Here is an 18,205-nt window from a genome sequence, read left to right as displayed (position 1 = left end):
GTGCAGGACGCTCGCAAGCAGGTCGATGGTACCCAAATGTGCATGCGCACGATGGAGGCTGCTGTCGTGCATATGTGCGAGACCCGTTCAGCAACGGCGAAGCTGTTGCTCGGGGTCTCGCACCAAAGGGGGCGTGCTGTCGATGGTGAGTGACAGCACGCCCCCTTTGGTGGGCATGCCTGCCAGACGGACGCGTTCCCCTGGGAATGCCTACCGTCTGGGTCCGGCCCCACTGACTTCACAAGCGATGTCAGTGGGAGTCTTTTTGGCTCTGATAGAGCCAAAAGCACTCCTGGGCTTGCGGCAGGGAGACCCTACCGCAGGGTCTCTGTCGCAAGTCCGATGGTCGCGATGGTCTTGACCATTGCAACCATCATCAATGACGCTCGCTATAGCTGTGGGTGGTAACCCACAGCTATGCGAGCGTCCATGAGGCCGCTCCATTTTTAGGTGGGACGCCCCTGATTCAGAGCGAGCGCTCTGGTCAGAGCGTCCGGCTCTGAATCAGGGCCTGAATACGGTGTTATAGCAAAACTAGGGAAAATTATGTCTTGCATTCACAATTTTAACTTCAGATAATTTTTAACACCAAAATAAATACCCCTTATAAAAGTATTAATGTAATGTTTAAAATGTTTTTTTTTTTTTTTTCTGTTTCTAGTTCCCTTCGACTGTTGAGGAATGGCAAGTTATTGCCAACGAATTTGAGACCCGGTGGAACTTCCCAAATTGTGGCGGCGCCATAGACGGGAAACACATCCGGATAACACAACCTGCAAACACTGGATCTATGTACTTCAACTACAAAGGATTCTTTAGTATGGTTATGATGGCGGTCGTGGATGCCAATTATAAATTTATCTTTGTTGACGTTGGCAAAAATGGAAGGTCTTCCGATGGTGGGTCTTTCCGAGAGACCGTCTTTTTTGAAAGACTAATGAAGAATCAGCTAAACATTCCTTCGGGATCGCAAACAAAATATGGTTTAAATTTTGTTTTTGTTGCCGATGAGGCATTTGGCCTTAATGAAAATTTGATGAGGCCTTTTCCTCAAAGGGCATTAACACCTGAAAAAAGAATTTTTAATTACAGATTATCGCGTGCGAGGCGCACTGTTGAGAATGCCTTCGGCATAATGGCGAATAGGTTTCGCATTTTTCATACTTGTATAAATTTCTGGCTAGACAAAATCGAGTGGCTTGTCTTGGCATGTTGTGCCCTACATAATTTGCTTCGAGCCAAAAGAATTGGACAACCGCCTGCCACAAACTCATTGCCTGTCAATATTGACCATAGTGAGGAAAATATTGCCCTCACATCTCTAAATCCCCCAAGATTTCCCTCTGCGGCCTCTGCCCGGGCAAAAGAGGTCAGAGAGAAATACTTAAATTATTTTAATGGTGAAGGTGCCATTTCATGGCAGGTTTAAATATGATCTGGAATTATGTTTCTTGATGTTTGTAAAAACTGAAAAATAATAAAAAAAATTTCACCTTGTGTTTATTTTTCATGTTAATATTTAACATACTTTTTTTGCAAAATTAGATTAATAAATACTTTAGTAAACCGAATTTTAACAATGAAAGTTAACTATTCAGTTTTAGGGGCCAAATTCAGAGGCGGTCGTAGGATGCAAGCTTTCATTCTGAAACAGGGCGGCGGCTTGCATCCTGAACGGCCGCCTCCATGTCGCCGGTTAGGCTGTGGGTCAATATCCACCGCTGTAACGGCCGCTATTGGTGATGGTTGCAATGGTCAAGACCATCGCGACCATTGGGGGTAATGACTACACCTTAAGGTAGGGTCTCATCAACCTTAAGCCCCCGAACAGGAAGCTCTCCAGTGACATTATTGATGAAGTCAGTGGGGCTTCCCACCAAACAGCAAGCGTTCTGGCAGGAACGCTGCCGTTTGGCCAGGCACGCCCCCGTACCACCAAACAAACGTAGCAAACTGTCACTCAACATCGACAGCTTGTCCCGTCAGCTAGGAGACCCCTAACGACGGGTCACCTTCTGAATCAGGGCCCTCCTACCTGTTTTAGGAGCGTCCTCATGGACGCTCGCATAGCTGTGGGTTACCACCCACAACTAATAGCGAGCATCCATGAAGGTGGTTGCGATGGTCTTGACCATGGCGACCATTGGACTTGCAACGGAGACCCTGCGGTAGGGTCTCCCAGCCACAAGCCCTGGAGAAATGTTGACACTAGTGATGTCAGTGGGGCAGGCTTCAGACGGTAGGCGTTCCCATGGGAACGCCTCCGTCTTGCCGGCACGCCCACCTAAAGGGAGTGCGTGCTGTCAGTCACCATTGATAGCACGCCCCCTTTGGTGCAAGACCCGGACCAACAGATTGGCTGTCGCAGTCCGGGTCTCGCGTATGTGCACGACGGAGCAGACTCCGTCCTGCGCATGCGCATTTGGGTACCAACTACTCGCTTGTGAACGTACTGCCGCTCGCGAGCGGGTCTGAATTACCCCCTCAGTACCCTAAATAACACATTATGACATTACAATTTTTAAAATCCGTTAAATAAGAGACCACGCGATTTTTTTACTTTTTAAAAAAAAATTTTTTACTTTTTGGACAGGATTCATTGAGACTAGACTTTAAGTGCCTCTGGAGACAAGATTACACAAATAGAGTGTGAAAAATAAGGCATTTGAGGAATACACCAATACAGTACAGAACAATATTCCTGATGTGAACATTTGAACAGGTTCAAGAACAGAAAACAGGATCTGGGCCCCGGTTTTGAAGGAACACAAAAAATACTTTAGAATCACAAAGAACAAGATACCAGGGGCAGATGAGGTGGAGTAGCCATCGCTATTGTACTACGACCATGCTACAGTCCACCATGAAACAAAGAGCCAAATCAATACAAGGAGTGATAAGTTTTTAAAAAATGAAAAATAACAACTGCCAATTTTGTAATAATTTATATATTTAAAAATTCATCTTCGCCAAATACAGTGGAGCGAGCACTGCCCAGTGCTGTGTGAACACCACTGGATGAAGTACTGGGAAAGACAGAAGGGGGCGAGGGGGTACGCGACAAAGAAAAGGGGTGGGACTGTAACGGAGAAGGGTTTTCTTGATGTGGATCCGCGTAAGATTCGTGAGGGACGGTGAGGTTGCCTGATGTGGCCGTTGGGGTGGGCTGCTGTCTGTTATGTAAGACAATGGTACTTGTCATACTCAAGTCCCCCTCAATAGCATGTACCAATGCCTTATAAACTAGACGCTTGAAAGGCTGGACCTGTTCCGGAGGAATGGTCCGCATTTCAATGGCGAGATTTTGGCCAAATATTTGATTATCATCCGGGGGTTTGGAAAGAACCTCCTCCGCATGTTTTAAAAAAGTATCACTCCTTGACGTTCCCGAAGTGGATGCTTGTGTTGTCCCTTTACGCTTCTTAGCGGGCGGCTTGGATGGCGGCTCAGCCACTCGCACAGGGACTTCCACTTGGGGCTCGCAGGACACCGGGTCAGGATCCTCTACCGCCAGCAGTAACTTAAAAGAATTGAAAATAAATCAAATTATAACATCAATAAAAACATTAAAAAAAAATTCTGTAATAAAAAGGCTAGGTTGATTTTAAAAAAAATTTTGTAAACAATAATATTTCACAAACCTGCAAAAAAAAATTTTGGCAATAAAAATATATTACATATTTAATGTTATAGTTAACACATGCGTAAATTATATTCAACATAAATGACCCACACCCACATTTCTGGTGTCATAAACAATAAAAAAAAAAACACAACAGGGATTAAAAAGTCAAAATCTTTATAGTTGTAAAAAACCCTTTACATTTACCCAACCTTGCCACTCCTTTAGCGTGCATAACCTGAAGCTCCCCCTTTCCCCAGCCTTACCCTATACCTCCCAACCCCCCTCCCCTCAGAAACCCTTAACCAGTCATTCCCCCCCCCACAACTATCCCTGCCCGGCTTAGCAGTGACAGGGATACCATGCGTCTGGACTCATGCGTAGTTAAGGCATCGGGATTACGACGCCTGGCTTTTATCCACTGCAGGGTTTAAACATTTGGAAAGGCGAAGGTTGGCATTCCAACCATCGGCCTCCAGACCGATTACTGATTAAAAAACATGACTACATTTTGATTTTTTTTTTAAAAGTGACATTTTAAAAAAAAAACTAAAAAAAAAAAACTTATAGAATCCTGACTCACGGTGTCCTGTGGTACCACATCTGGTGACTGTGGCACCAGCAAGCTCCGGGAACCTTGACTTGGCTCTTGATCCAAGGTAAACAGCAGCAGGTCGTAGTACCATAACGATGGCTTTCTCACCTCAGCTGCCCCTGCTCCGGATCTTTGCGAATCCAAGTATTTTTTGTGTTCCTTCAAAAACACGGTTCGCAGACCCTGGATTCTGTTCTTGACCCATTCAATGGTCACATCAGGTTTATACGCTGTACTGTATTGGCGTATTTTCTCAAATGCCTCATTTTTCAACACTCTATTCATGTAGTCTTTTCCTTTCAGTCTCCAGAGGCACTCATTAGCTTGATATAGCTCAATGAATCCTGTCCAAAAAACAGTGTCTTTGGATGAAGGCATATCTGAAAATTTAAAAAAATAAATAAATAAATATATATAAATTATTTTTTTTATGAGACAAAATAAAGATATGCCCCCAGTATAATTGCAGCCCCCCCCCCAGCACATGCTGTGCAATGCCCCCATTAGTCATGCTGCCCCCCAGCACATGCTCTGCAATGCCCCCATTAGTCATGCTGCCCCCCCCTCCCCCCTCCCATGCTGTGCAATGCCCCCATTAGTCATGCTGCCCCCCCTCCCCCCTCCCATGCTGTGCAATGCCCCCATTAGTCATGCTGCCCCCCAGCACATGCTGTGCAATGCCCCTATTAGTCATGCTGCCCCCCCTCCCCCCTCCCATGCTGTGCAATGCCCCCATTAGTGTTGCTGCCCCCCAGCACATGCTGTGCAATGCCCCCATTAGTCATGCTGCCCCCCTTCCCCCCAGCACATGCTGTGCAATGCCCCCATTAGTTATTATGCTGCCCCCCTCCCCCTCCCATGCTGTGCAATGCCCCCATTAGTCATGCTGCCCCCCAGCACATGCTGTGCAATGCCCCCATTAGTCATGCTGCCCCCCCCCTCCCCCCTCCCATGCTGTGCAATGCCCCCATTAGTTATTATGCTGACCCCCCCTCCCCCCTCCCATGCTGTGCAATGCCCCCATTAGTCATGCTGCCCCCCAGCACATGCTGTGCAATGCCCCCATTAGTTATTATGCTGCCCCCCCTCCCATGCTGTGCAATGCCCCCATTAGTCATGCTGCCCCCCAGCACATGCTGTGCAATGCCCCCATTAGTCATGCTGCCCCCCCTTCCCCCCAGCACATGCTGTGCAATGCCCCCATTAGTCATGCTGCCCCCCCCTCCCCCTCCCATGCTGTGCAATGCCCCCATTAGTCATGCTGCCCCCCAGCACATGCTGTGCAATGCCCCCATTAGTCATGCTGCCCCCCTCCCCCCTCCCATGCTGTGCAATGCACCCATTAGTTATTATTCTGCCCCCCCTCCCCCCAGCACATGCTGTGCAATGCCCCCATTAGTCATGCTGCCCCCCCCCTCCCCCTCCCATGCTGTGCAATGCCCCCATTAGTCATGCTGCCCCCCAGCACATGCTGTGCAATGCCCCCATTAGTCATGCTGCCCCCCCTCCCCCCAGCACATGCTGTGCAATGCCCCCATTAGTCATGCTGCCCCCCCTCCACCTCCCATGCTGTGCAATGCCCCCATTAGTCATGCTGCCCCCCCTCCCCCCTCCCATGCTGTGCAATGCCCCCATTAGTTATTATGCTGCCCCCCCTCCCCCTCTCATGCTGTGCAATGCCCCCAGCATTATGCTCCCTTTACTTATGCTGACTCTTACCTAATAATGACCCCAAAAACATTGGTGGACAGTGGGGGACTTTACTTACCTTTTTTTTTGGCAGGACCACGCGCAGCAAACTTCCTCCAAGTTGAATAGCTGTAATGGCTGTGTCTGGCTCTCCGCGCGCCGCAATATCGTTATCTTTATCGTTATCGTTTGATCGTTTGGCAAAAACATGTACTACATGCCGAACAATTAAACGATAACGATAAAGATATCGTCCTAATCGTGCTGCAAGTACCCGCGATGAACAATGTCGAAAACGACCAGCGGGAGCGCGCATCGCTGGTCGTTTTTGACATTGTGTTTAACGATTTTTGAACGATCAAGCGATTACGATATCGTAATCGTTTGATCTTTCATTAAAATCGCCCAGTGTGTATGCACCATAAGCTGTACCAGCAGAGACATATCAGTATAGATGCCCCAGTCCGTTGGCCAGGTTTGTAGGCTGGATTGTGCACTGCCTATTAGCCTTAGAAAGGTAGCATGCAGTCATTTACACATACAGCCATTAGCCCGCCCACTCTTTTACTTCCCCTCTGTACTTTTGCTCCTCCACCTCTTCCTCTTCCGTGTAGCAAAGTGGTGAAGTGTAAACAAGGTTCCTGCATACAATTCTGGGCTCCCAGCAGAATATAATGTTAGAGATGTTCCTTCTACTCCCCTGCTCACCCCCATGCTTGTCATATCTTGTCTGTCATCTTCTTAGTATTGAATAACATTATTATTTTTAATAATAATAATAATAATAATAATACGAGGTGGTTTAATAAGTAAGGTAACAAGACCTCTCACATGTGTAATGTTCTCTATTTCGTTCTAATTTCCCACCAGGCCAGAGCAGGTAGAGCACTGCTTCCCCTCACGGCCATTAGACTGCGCCTCATATCAGTCATACTGTCCCAATATTAGTTGTAAGATTTCGGGGCTGGTGGAAACATGATCAAACATTGAGGTGCGTAGTGTGGTCATATTTCTGTATCTAAAGCAGCAGCCGAAATTCATCACCAACTTGTGGAGGTGTACGTCATGTCACAGACACAGGTTAGGGTTTAGGGAAGCCAATCCCACCTCATTTTCAATCCCTGGATTCCTGAGATCCCCAGGATTGAGTTGAGCAATGAAAATATTATTATTAAAATAAAACTTTCATGGTCCCCCGTATCATTTTAGTCCTGTGGTGTGTGTGTGTGTGGGGGGCTGAAAGTTTTATATTTTACCTGTGCTTCTGGACCAAATGCACAGGCCAATAGAAAAAAACATTAAAAACTTTCAGGGGAATAACTTTTATGGCTCCCCCAGCCAGTCTAGCAGCACCACAGTAAGAGCAGACCACTAGCAGCAGGACACTCTCACTGGCTCAGGCTTGCAGCAGCCAGCTGAGCCAGGGAAAGGTACGAGTACTCACATGCCAGTCAAGTGGCAGTGACACACAGCACAGCAGGCAGCGCAGGTAGTGTACCCTACTACTCGGCAGTTGATCGTCAATTTGTTGCCTCAGTAAGCAGTCAATGCACTGCTCACAGTTACATTGAGTTGAAGAGTTGCAGGCGCATTGCAGCTCACCACCGGTCCTCCTTACCTCTACGAGCAGCGGACAGGCAGGCACGGCTGTTGATGGGGTGGGCTGGCATGGGGCTATGCAGCGTGACCTCTGACATCACACCTGCTCAGCCTCACAGCCTTCACTCCGCACTGCCTTCCCGTCGGGGCAGCTCACTCTGACTTAGCGCTGCCTGGCTCAATTCATCATGCAGCAGCTGCTGCACAATTCAATCCCTTCAGTCCCAGGATTGGAATTGCCAATCCTGTGATTCATATCCCGGCATTTTTGACTTGGAATCCCAGGATCCTGATCCCGGGATTGGAATCACTATTTGGGACTAGTGCACTGCCTTTGATAATGGCAGGACAGACATGCAAGATGAGCATCGAAAGACCAGCCAAACACGTCCACCACAGATCACAATTTGCGCCGCATTGAAGGTCTGGTTCAGGAAGACAGAAGCATTTGAGTTTGTGATAATGCTGACCGTTGAAGAAGCACCTGGGTGGAAAGCGATTCGCAATGGGTCGTTTGGTGTTGCTGAGCTCTCTTGTGCGTTCTTTCTTTTTAAGAATGTTCCAAACAGTTGATTTGGCCACAGCTAATGTTTTTGCTATCTCTCTGATGGGTTTGTTTTGATTTTTCAGCCTAATGATGGCTTGCTTCACTGATAGTGACAGCTCTTTGGATCTCATATTGAGAGTCGACAGCAACTGATTCCAAATGCAAATGTCACACCTAGAATCAACTCCAGACCTGTTACCTGCTTAATTGATAATGAAATAACGAGGGAATAGCCCACACCTGTCCATGAAATCGCTTTTGAGTTGATAGTCCCATTACTTTTGGTCCCTTAAAAAGTGGGAGGCACATATAGAAACCGTTGTAATTCCTACACCGTTCACCTGATTTGGATGTAATTACCCTCAAATTAAATCTGAAAGTCTGCAGTTAAAGCACATCTTGTTTGTTTCATTTCAAAGCCATTGTGGTGGTGAATAGAGGCCAAAATATGAAAATTCTGTCAATGTCCCAATATTTATGCACCTGACTGTATGTATATATATATATATATATATATAATTATTGTTATTATCATCCTTTATTTATATGGCGCCACAAGGGTTCCGCAGCACCTTCCAATGTACATAAACAAATTAGCACACAAGAAAACAGTTATTGACAGTACAAACAATGCAGGACAGATACATGATTAATACATTGCTGCATAACAATTAGATAAGCAGCATGGTGTCGGCAACCAAGGGTGGGGTACTGTTGTATATTAAAGTATAATCAAGTGAAGGAGAAGCACATGAGGGAAGAGGGCCCTGCTCGTGAGAGCTTACATTCTAAGGAGAGGGGGCAGACAGACAGGGGTGACACAGATGGGCTGGATACAAGGGTGACAGTAATATAACATTTATGGAAAGATTAGTTTAAACTTAAGAGGAAAGGACAATGAGTTGATCCAAATTTCACCAAGCCTCAAGATTTGGGGGCCACAACCAAGGTCCATTAGAGGGGTCAACTTGCTGCATCATTTGGTGTGGCATAGTTGGAGTGGATAAGCAGATTACATGAGGAGGCCATAGGCATGTGGGAAGTGTGGGAAGTGTGGTGGTAGTTAAAAACAGTCCTTAATAGCAGGAATAGTTGATTTGTTTATATATATATATATATATATATATATATTTATATATATATATTGTATATATGTGGCACCCCCAGAGAAACTGCTTAGCCTGGCAGTCCTTTCTTGTCCACATTGAGTGTTGCTCAGGATTGGCTCTAGGACCCAGGAGCAGCCAACTGTGAGCAGCAGCAGCACTGCTGAGCCCAGGATGGAAGGTGAAAATAGAGAAGGCAGAGCAGGAGCAGCCATGTGGAGCATGACAGGAGCCGTGCAGTGTGAGCTGTTGGAGAGAAGCAACTGCTAGGAGTGTGTGTGTGCTGCACTGAGCCTTGACTGTGGGCACAGAGAGTGGGGATCAGCAGCTGATCGGGGTAACAGTGGCTGCACACCTCCCAACTTTTGAAGACATGGATGCGGGACCTTTCGCGTGCTGTCGGCGCTCGCGTCTGAAAAGGGGCGTGGCTTCCCGAGGAGGAGGCGTGGCTTCCCGAGAAGGGGGCATGGCATCTAGGAAACAGGACTGAGCAGCGCTCAGCAATCACTCTCCGAGATTCTGGGCAGCCCCCCAGGCTCTCCCTGCGCTAGTGAACAGGTGCCGTGTGATGCTATGCAGAGCAGCGGGTGTGCTCTCCCCAACTTCCCCCCCACCGCGGGACACTGTGGGACAGTTGGGAGGTATGGTGGCTGTGAGAAGGAGGCTCCCCTCTATGTCAAGACAAGAGAGCTTGAAAGTGCTCAGTTTTACTGATCTTACTACAGCACCAAAGAGAGGAGAGGCTGTGCAGGTCACGTGCTACATGCTGAAAGTCAAGTGCTGGCATCTGGACAGGTATCCTTGGCATTGCAATAAATGTCAGGCGAAGGACTGCACAATTATAGAGACTGATCTTAAAGGAAGTGGATTTTCTGCAAAGACTGTAACAAGCATAATTTAATACATACATGCCTACTCTCCCGATTTGGTCGGGAGCCTCCTGAAAATTGGGTGCCGCTAATGGCCCCCCAAAAAATTAAGCATTCCTCCCGGCCCCTCCAGTCCCCCCCCCGCAATACCTACCCAAACACCCGCAGCGTGGGGGCTGATGAAGCGATTCTTGCTGAATTGCGTCATCATGACCCCGCCCCCTGCTCCACAATGCCAAAAATCTCTGCATTGTGTAGATGGGGCGGGACCAAAAAGCTGCGAGTAAGTGGCTCTGCCCCTAGCCCCGCCCCTAAACGGCATATGATATCCCAGCCACGCCCCCGTTTGCCGCCCCCGCCCCCTCTGCTGAGCCGACCTGTCTGCTCCCTCTCGGAAGGGGCAGCCATTATACCGGCAAGTATGATTTAATACCCAGGTATTCTTATAATGAGTTCCAACGTGCTGATCAGTGAAGATTAGGGACACTATTCCTGGGCACACTAACGACAAACACGGTAGTTTATTGTCAATCTTTTGAGATCGTAGTGTTTATAGGGAAACGTTATTTTGCACTTGACTTTATATGACACTATGAAGTATTGTTCATGATCGTAACTGTTTTCTATAGAGTATGCAAAGTAATTAATTATTGAATGTTTACAGTATTGACAGAGAAGTGAATACATAGCTGAAGTTAATTGCCCTACCGTATTTGAATTTAATGTATTACTGTATTTGCATATTATATTGCTGAGTGTTCTGATATGAACCAGATTATAGGTAATGTAATATTTTGGTAAGCAGCTTGGGTTTGGAAGCCAGTTTTCAAATTCACAAAACTGCAGTTATTTCTAATAAATCTGCTCTCTGCAGAGCAGACTGTTTGAGTGACCCTCTGGACTGATTTTCCTTACCTCCCTGAAAAATGGAATGAATCTGTATGAGAATCCAGTTCACCAGGTAAAACAATTTAGCTACAGTCACCATCTCATACTACACCTGGGTATAACACATTATATATATATATATATATATATATATATATATTATACACACACGCTAACATAAAAAAATTGACAATACGGATGTGCCCTCAAACACTATTGCAGCATTTGCGCCAAACAGCCCTTCACAGGTCCCATGCGATGGTTTGCGAAGAGCATCTTTTTCAATTAAAAGTGCGGCGCAACGTGATGCAACAAAACCACCTCACGAGACTGCACTAACTTCATATGCAGCACTTGTATATCTCTGTGCTACTGAGTCTCAGGGGTGTATTTACTAAGGGGAGAAAAGGGGGATAAATGCGAAAGGTAGAGAAAATCCCTGTACATAACGCTTCTCAGTATGTACTAAAGGGATTTTCTCTGCCTGTGGCCTGCCAGCGCTAAGTGCAGGCTACAATATCACACTGCACCTGGGGCACTTATTGCCTACCCTCCAACATGACCCGATCCATTAGGTACAAAATGCTCTGTTCCTGGACTTCCCACATAATTAATGATTGCAGTCACCTGTGGTGAGGTAGGTGATTGATGAGACAAGTGTTTCTACACAGGTGGTTGCAATCATCAATTAATAAGGAAGTACAGGAGCAGAGCATTTTGTACCTAATGGAACGGGTCATGTTGGAGGGTCTGTTAGTGCTGCCAGAAACACCAATGGAGATGTCACTTACCGTCTGCTGACTCCTCCAGCGCTGATATCGCCTCCTGTAGCTGCCGTTAGCCCTCTTCTCCTCACTGGAGAAGCAGGACTTCAGCTGTGTCAGGTTGGCCGTTTTTAAATAAAGTTTGTTAGACAAAAAAAAAAAGTCACTGACGGACCCTGGAGATGGTGAGTAACACAGGGCTGTAGGGGAAGGGAGTCTCAGCTGTTACCGCCAAGGGGGTGACTAAACGTTCACCCTCCTCGGCAGGTCTGTTTTTAGTAACTGCTGCGTTAGCCAGCTCCTGCTTCGCAGCGGTAGCAGGCGAAGCAGGAGTGGCATTAACGCAGCATCTTAGTAAATAGACCCCTCAATCTGTATACAAAGTGCTACGATGCAGCGGCTATGACTTTTTTTCAACTTCATTTGTACAGATTCAGACTCAGTCGCACATAGATATAAAAGTGTCACATATGAAATGAATCAGAGCAGTCTCAGGAAGTGATTTTATATAACGTATTGCGTTGCGGCTAAGATGCACATTCGAGTGAAAAAGACACTACACCTCTCAGTGCAGCTCACTCACACTGTATGGCATATTAATGCCAGGTGTATGAGGATACATCTGTGCCTCTGATTATTGTGGCCACAGGCCCACACTAGTTCTAATTTGGATGGCCATGTGCCCTTATGCTCCCAGAAAAAAATACCATTAGGCTATACAAATACCAGGCAAGTTTTTTTCTACAGAAGCTTTTTCACATCTTAATTTAGTAAACACCTGTTACAAAATAAATACTGAGACATGAATGTATTGCAATAGCAATAAAAACACATCACTGAGTTATGTTGTACTACTGCATAGTTTGTCTTTTCATGTAGATCATTAGTAATTACAGTTTTAATTTCTTGATTTCTCCACTCACTGCCATCACCACCTTCAGGTGATCAGATATGCAAGCGTGTGCCAATGCCTCGTTCCCTGGCACCCCCCATCTAGTCTATGAGCAGGCCATGCGTGTTGCCAGCTATGCGAGAGTGAGCTCATAGCTGATCTGAGGATGGCGTTAAGATGTGTATGGAAAAACTATTTTTCTTTGGCATGAGATCTTACTCACACATTCTTGCAGGCACATTTATGACTGATATGCATTTCTCTGCATATGTCTATAATGTATAATTCCATGCCCAATCATCTGGTTCAGTATATCATACAGTATGTATTTTGACAGCTTACTGCTGCTTGGGACCACCTAGAATATAGGGAGGTAAAAATACTGTCTTTCTATGGACTCTACTGAAAGAGTACTTTCTTTTTAGTAAAAAAGGTACAACAATGTCTCTTTTTTTTTTTTTTTAAAGACGATTAAGATCGGCCTGTGTGAGCAAAGGGACCTTGTTAATCTTTTATTGTAGTAGTGTGGAGAGTGTCCTGACCTACGGGATTGCCATACGGTTTGGGAATTATACTATTGCTGAACATGAGGCTCTGGATCGGGTGGTTAGGAAGGCTGGGAGAGTAATTGATGTTGCTTTGCCATGTAATCAGGAGATCTATGATAAGCGAGTCCTGAAGAAATCAAAGTCCATTAGTAGAAACACGTCTTTAATTTTAAAGAATATTAATTCTATAAGGTTTTTTTACTGTGAGCCCTATTTTGAGAGCTGAACGTAAAAGTATATTTGCGGTATGAAAATAAAGGTCTTACCATGTAAATGTGCCAGCTGAAAAATGAGATCGGGGCAAGCTAATGACATTGCACTGATGTATTTCTTGATGTTGTCTAAGAAATGACCATTGGCAGAGTCGCCGTCTTTCTTCAGAAGATTTTCAAATAATGGGTGAGAAAGTGTCAATGACAGGAGAACTTTCTTTATGGCAATAGCTACTAAAGTGAAAGTTTGTCTTGGTGCAAACCTTTTCGCAATCGAAATGTAAAGCTCTGCAGGACTCACAAGGACAGAGGGCCTAGATCGTAAAAAAAAAGAATCAGCATTCAATGTGTAGCGAAGGTGTGGTTTACGTATTCTTATAGCTGCCATCAAGGACTCTATTCATTATGTTAATTACGATAATTAACATTCCAACTCACCGCAAGCACTGAAACAAATCATCACTGCTCTGGCGCAGAGACAGCCGATCCGAGAATCAGGTGCACAAAAGCCCTGGTATCCGACAGAAGGAGCTGGACAGGGGTGGAGGGATCCGAAAGTTGGAGGATCCCTCTTCGCAACCTGGGACTCCTTCCCATAGGGAAGGAGCGGGATGTGTGCCGCGAGTGGGAGCAAAAACACCATCTGAAGATGGCGAATGCTCCCGCAGTCAAGTTCCAAAAATATTGTATTTTCAGAGCTTGATGAATTTATGGACAACCGGCCACATCGGCAGAGAAAGGTAAGCAGGAGATATCTGTGCTTTTTGATGAATGGCCCGAAAACGTGATTTCTACAGAAACAGGTGAAAACGAGTCTTGTAGAAATTAAGTGATAATGAATATAGAGAGGAATTACTTCTGCTTCTTCATCTGAGGTATCAGGCAAAACTAATCTGCAAAGTGCTCAGAGTGGTGATGTCCCAATTGGTTCAATTTCTCACTGATGTTTGAGATGGGGGAGTGTCAAGGCCCTGTTCATATTGGATGTAAAAAATAAATTATCCCAGTCTTGGTTAAGCAGCTTTCTATTATTTTAGTCAGTACAACTGGCCAGTATATAAGATTTAGGGTTAGATAGAAGCACTTGAAATGGTATATAATTAGGGCTTACATCAGTGTATGTTTTACATATGTGAGTGTACTTAAAACAATGGAAATTGTTGTGACAAAAACAGCTTACTGCATGTAGCAGACCAGCAATATTTGAAACACAGTCCATTCTATACGTAAAACCAAGCAATAAGTTTATAGCTTTCTGTGAAAAAATTAGGTGTGTGTTTAAGTGTTCCAGGTGTGCCAGCACCTTGTGCAAGAAATGTTGGAGCACCCCCCCCCCCCCCGAGTTTCTAAACCTAAAATCCCCCTCCCTGTACCATACTTGCCGACAATCTGGCTGCCCCTTCCGGGAGGGAGCAGCCAGATCGGCATGACTGGGGGCGTGGCCAGCGAACGGGGGTGGGGCCGGCCAGTCGATGAGTGTTTGCGGGTGGGGGCGGAGCTACGCAATCACGTAATTTTGGCCCCGCCCCCGTTACACACTGCCGATATTACAAGCAGTGTGAAGCAGGGGGCGGGACTAAAATGACGCGATTCCACGTGAATCGCGTCAGCGCCGTCCCCCGCTGCGGGGACTTTATATGTAAGTGTGGGGGGGGGAATAGGAGGGGTCGCTGGCAGCCAGGAGGATTGCCTGCCTTCCCGGGAGGGGCACCCGATTTTCAGGAGGCTCCCGACCAAATCGGGAGGGTAGACAAGTATGCCCTGTACCCTAAACCTAACCCCACCCACTAATGCCTAATCCATAACCCTCCTCCAATGCCCAATACTTAACTTGCTTACGATCGGGATTCTGCTGCCGGGATTTCAGCCATCAACATCCTGCATGCCGAGATGCTGACTACACCCAATTCAGCCACCCCCACTCAGTTCAGCAAATGACCACTGAAGTGCAAAGTTACTTATACACAGTGCTCCTCCTCAGCCAGAACTCAGTCCCCCTCCCCACTACAGCTCAACAAATACACATGCACTTAAGTCAATATCTCTGTCAGAGGCACGCACGGCTCCTTAGCTAGCCCCCCTACCCACCACAGACTCAGCACCTGCTGTAACTCATACTCTCCAGTCCTTGCTTAGTTAGTATTACCACCTTTGCCATGCTGTTCATTCATCCCCAATTCCCCCACCCCACGATTTCTCAGCAGCAGCACCACCACCTGCATGCTCACTGTCTGTATGCTGCTGAGATGAGTGACTAGCTCGCTCCTCTTCTAAGTTCTAAAATACCAGACCAGTATGGTACAGTACCGCACCCACCACGCCTGCCACCACCTCCACACTGTCACACAGTCCCACCACACCTCATCTCTTAGCACTTCCACTTGCTCACTGTCTGTCTGTCTGTCTGCATGCTGCAGTGCTGAGTGACTAGCTTCTTCTTCTACCATACCCGGCTGCCGCACTCCATCACACTCACAGCCTGCCTTTCAGTGCCTGCTGCCAGCAGCCAGCCCATAAATAGAAAAAACAGTGAAGTGTGTGGATCACACAGTTCCCTTTTTTATTTACTCATGTGCTGGCAGCAGGCACTGCCAGGCAGGCACACTTCACAGTTTTTTTTAATCATGGGCTGGCTGCTGACACTGGCTGGCAGGCAGGCACACTTAACCATATTTGTAATCATGGGCTGGCAGCACTGGCAGGCAGGCTGCGTGAATGTGACGCTCAGGGGCTGACTGGGAACTTTTATCCTGGGGGACAAATGCAAGCAGGTGGCCCTGGTGCATGGCAAATGAAAAATAGGCGTGACAAAAACCTGTGGGAGTGGTTTGTCTGAAGTGGGTATGGTTTAAAATTGTGATGTCATAGAGCTATAATGAAATACATCATATACTGTACCAGTCCCTCCTGGCAAAGCAGAGACTAGTAGAATGACCTCTATACAATACACAGTGCATTCTAGTGAGTTTTACTTAGACAATACAGTGACCACTCTAGTGATCAATATACACTACATGGACCAAACTAATGATTTCTATACAATAGAGGAAGCATTAAACTCACAATATACAATACAGGAAAAGCACTGATAGTAACCAACATACAAAGGAGTATTGCAATGACAGTTATACAATACAGAGACCATTCTAGTAACCAATATAGGAAGCAATCCACAGACAATAAGCCTTAGAATATCAGGCTATAAGTTAAAACCAGTGCGCTTTACCACCTGATACACCTGTGTGATTGCTCAGAAAGGGCCTGATGCTGAGATGAATGGATGTCAGTAGGTGAAGCATACAGTTTCTTGCGTGTTTTTGCCTTGCTCATACTCCGGATCCAAGCATACCAGTGATGCAACGTCATATGCACTTCACCTCAGCATCACACTCCGAGGGAGGAATGGATTATCTATTACTAACAAAACTGTCTACAATCAACATACAAGCGTAAGTGGTGCCGCTGGTCACAAGCCAAGGCAAATCATAAAAAAGTATGAATACATATAGGGCCCGATTCAGAGATGGGTGAATTTGCAGAGGCGCACACAAGCAGCTGTGCAAATCTATCCATCTCAGATACAAATGTAGAAGGACGTGTCAGACACCTCCTAGCTGCATTATGATCCTAGCACTGCAACAGACATCGCAGGCTTGGATAACCATTGCAACCATCGTTGCTCCTTTGGTCAGGCTGCGGGAGCTGAAGCTTCCTTCAGCCTGACCAGGTGCTGGTCACGTAAGAGGCCAGGAATGTGCGTCCGCTGACACAGACCCTGGCCTAGTCCCTCCAGGAAAACGCCTCCAAACACCTCAGTATGCGGCTTCGGGGGGTCTGCGAGCATAAATGCAGGACCCGTTCTGCACATGCGCAGAACAGATCCTGTGCAGGCGCAGATCCAAAAACATTAGAGATGTACTTGCCTCATCGGATGACCATACATCTCTGAAGCAGGCTCATAGTTATTAAAGTCACATTCTATATGTAATAACAAATTAGAATATTACTGACTTGGCATAAAAAACATTTATTTACATATACCTTAAAAACCACCAAATAATCTGCTACATATACACCAACAAGCCAATTATTGTCCACTTGGTAAAATAAATAATAAATTCCTCCCATTTAAAATCATTCCGCAAAACCAACAATCATCACCAATAAATTCTAATCATACTTTAGATCTGACACCCCCATTCCCTAAATTACAATACCACCCCAAATCTGAAATCCCTCTCATCCCTAAATTATAATCCAACCGCATATCTAACAGCCCTCTCCCATCTGAATTAAAAATCATGTCACAGACTTGCCCCCTCCTCACACAACTATAATCATGTCCCTTAATTCCCCTTCTCCCACAATAAACTCCCCTGCCCCTCCTCACATAATAATAATGACCCAACTGCCCCTCTCTTCACGCAATAATGACCCACAACTGCCCCCCTCCCCACAAAATTATGTCCCACAACTGCCTCCCTCCCCCTACCACAATTATAATTATGTGCCATAAATGCCCCTCTTCTTCCCACAATTATTTTCCACAATTGCCCCCCTCCAACAATTCTAATTATACCCCATATCTGCCCCAATTCTCCATCAATGATATGTCTTGTAACTGCTTCCCCTCCTCATACAACTATAACCATGTCCCCTACATTTCCTCCCCCCTGCACAAAGAGCCATTTAAAAATCAGACCTCAGATCTATGGAGACGGCCATCTCCTACTGCTGCTGTCCCCTCCAGCTCTTCCTCTCCCATAGTCCCAGCGCATTTGCAGTGTCCTCTGGTGGATTGGTGGATGGCTGGAGCTATTCACCAATCAGTGCATAGATACGCCCACAACAGTGATTGGTGGATGGCCAGCATC

The 18,205-nt window shown here is 46.2% G+C and overlaps 2 protein-coding genes across 4 annotated transcripts in view; both read right to left on the bottom strand.

Annotated features, from left to right (window-relative positions):
• Positions 1-18,205, bottom strand: part of GLP2R (glucagon like peptide 2 receptor) — a 471,983-nt gene that overhangs the window by 178,797 nt on the left and 274,981 nt on the right. The window lies entirely within an intron of this gene.
• LOC148511897 (uncharacterized) overlaps positions 1,023-18,205 on the bottom strand; it is a 43,433-nt gene continuing 26,250 nt past the window's right edge. Inside the window, exons 2-5 of the mRNA XM_088482741.1 lie at positions 13,386-13,645; positions 4,206-4,597; positions 2,978-3,520; positions 1,023-1,067 (exon numbers count right to left, since the gene is read on the bottom strand). Of these exons, the coding sequence (XP_088338867.1) occupies positions 1,023-1,067; positions 2,978-3,520; positions 4,206-4,597; positions 13,386-13,645 (1,240 nt within the window). The remainder of the gene's footprint in view (positions 1,068-2,977; positions 3,521-4,205; positions 4,598-13,385; positions 13,646-18,205) is intronic.

Source organism: Taudactylus pleione, unplaced genomic scaffold (genome assembly GCF_031769625.1).
Source record: "Taudactylus pleione unplaced genomic scaffold, aTauple2 ptg000290l, whole genome shotgun sequence".
NCBI lineage: Eukaryota > Metazoa > Chordata > Amphibia > Anura > Myobatrachidae > Taudactylus > Taudactylus pleione.
The sequence above is the reverse complement of the archived record's forward strand: the minus strand, read 5'-3'. Positions and strand labels throughout refer to the sequence as shown.